Source organism: Plasmodium gallinaceum (genome assembly GCF_900005855.1).
Source record: "Plasmodium gallinaceum strain 8A genome assembly, contig: PGAL8A_v1_76, whole genome shotgun sequence".
In the NCBI taxonomy this organism is placed as follows: domain Eukaryota; phylum Apicomplexa; class Aconoidasida; order Haemosporida; family Plasmodiidae; genus Plasmodium; species Plasmodium gallinaceum.
This window is the reverse complement of record NW_021628238.1, coordinates 83625-85961: the sequence shown is the minus strand read 5'-3', so window position 1 is coordinate 85961 and position 2337 is coordinate 83625. Positions and strand designations below refer to the sequence as shown.

Genomic DNA, 2337 nt, shown 5'->3' with positions numbered 1-2337 from the left:
TTAATAATATAAACAATCACTAATATCATTAAAATACAGAACTATATTGATTTCAAACAAAAGTCACATATCAAATTTAATGAAATTGTACATATTTCTTTAAGAAATAATTAATAATATATAAAAATAAACTTATATAAACAGGGATGAAGAAAATTCTTTTTTAATTCATAGTTGCAAAAAATGAAAATATTAATAAAATTTTTATACACAATTACATATGCATAACTTTTTTTTTCTGTTTTTTCTTTTTCTTTTTTTTAATATATATTCCAATGATTTTTCGTTTTGGTTCATCCTTCTTTTAAAGTGATATAAGAAACATTAAAGAGAAATTACATTATATTTTAAGAGTTTTTAATATGTAAAATAATATTAAAAAATTATAATAAATTTGTCCAATAATTTTTTGCAATAATTCATTTATTTTTACAGAATATTTTCTTTTTTTAAAGAAAAAAAATTTTTTTTTTTTTGGAAGAAAAACTTAACAATAAAAAAAAAAAAATACAAGATATATTTTTTTTTTTTTTTTTTTCATTTATAATTACTTGATTAAAAAATTTATAAAAAACATATTAAGAATGAAAGCTTAACAACTAAAATATATCAAATTTTTGATACTTTTGGTAAGGATAAAAAAATAAAGGATTTTCAAAATATAAAAATCTTTTAATTATAAATTTTCTATGTAAAATTAAAATTTTTACATATTATTGATTCTTGCGCATTTATTAAATAATATCATTTTATTTATTTTCATTTGTTTTTTTTTTAATATGTTTTATTTATTATTTTGGTAAATTAATTTAAATTATATTTAACTTGTTTTAATAATATTTGTATAATTTAGTTTTGTTTTTATCATAAATAATTACATAAAAGAATTTAATATGTAGCTCACAAGTACAAAGATAAAAATTTATGTATTGCCTTTTAAAAAAAATAAGAGAAACAAAAATTCATTATAATTTTCATTAGACGTGAACAGTTTGAAAAAATTAATAAAAAATGGTATAACATTTTAAAAAGAATAATATCTATTTATATTATCAAAAAGAAAATCTAGAAAATTTTATTATTTCTTTAGAATTTGCATGTAAAATAAAATAAATTTAATAATAAAAAAGAAATATTTAAAAAAAAAAGGAAAAAGTACAACTAAAAGAAAAATAGGATAAAAAGAAAAAAAAAAAAATAAAATAAAATATTTTTAAAAAATATAAAATTTAAAAAAAAAAAGGACTATTTGATAAAAGTAGAAGTTACAAATTACTTTTAAATTTTGTATTAAGTTAGAAAATATTTTTTACAATAAATATATTTTTTTAAATAAAAATTTTTATAATTAAAATAATTTTACCTAACTAAAATGAAAATAACGAAAGTATATTTTTGTTTCATATATTTATTAATTATTAATTTATTAAAACAGTGTTTATGTGAGAACTACTTATATGAAAAGGATAACTACAATCTAGCAGATCCTTTTGCTAATATATTGGAAGAAAAAAAAAAGAAGAAAAGAAAAATTTTGTATGCGCTTATAGGTACAGCAATAACACTAGCTGGAATTGCTGCATTGGGAATTGGAATTCATGAATCAAAACGTAAATCTATTTGGGATACACAATTAGCTGTAATATCTGATGACATTCTTAAAAGTGCCATAGCAAAAGGAATAGAAAATTCAAAAGAAATTTATAGAAGAGGAATACATGATATCAACAAAATTTTACCTTCCATTAAAGATATAAAAGAGTACATGAGGGAAGAAATAAAAAGAAAAGATTTGAAATTTACAAGATCCCAAATGAAAGAATTTGATTCCATGAGTAGATATGCTCTGTATTCTATTAAGTATGCTATGGAAACATATAAAAAAGGCTGTGAATTAGAAATGCTTTAATAATCAATTATTGAATAAAAGAAAATACTTAAAGTATAAAATTAATATAAAACAACAATTAAAATTTTGCTAAAAATTTTTTTTTTTTTTTGAAAGAAGAATTAAATTCTTGATGATTATTTTTATTTTCTCCCTTTTATTAGTTTTAATAATAAAAGAAAGGATTTTTATGTTGAATTTTTAAAAAATGAATATATGTTTTTCTTTTATGAACTAAAAATTTAATTTGTTTAGGGGTTTTTTATGGATAATTATATATATATATATATATTTATTAATTTTTTTGTTTTTTCTTAACTACTTTAAGAATATACAAAAATACAAATATTAAAACTAATGTACTTTAAAAAATTTTTATATTTTTTATTAAATGTTTTTATCTAAATTTTTTTTCCATATTTTATGTTTTAATGTAATTTTAATTAAGA

At 16.5% G+C, this 2337-nt stretch overlaps 1 protein-coding gene across 1 annotated transcript; it reads left to right on the top strand.

The window, feature by feature from the left end:
- Window positions 1–1372: 1372 nt before the first annotated feature.
- ETRAMP (early transcribed membrane protein) lies at window positions 1373–1909 on the top strand (the record flags this gene model as incomplete). Its single annotated transcript, XM_028670637.1, has 1 exon — window positions 1373–1909. One exon carries the CDS (start codon window positions 1373–1375, stop codon window positions 1907–1909), a length of 537 nt encoding a protein of 178 aa, XP_028527370.1.
- Window positions 1910–2337: the final 428 nt, after the last annotated feature.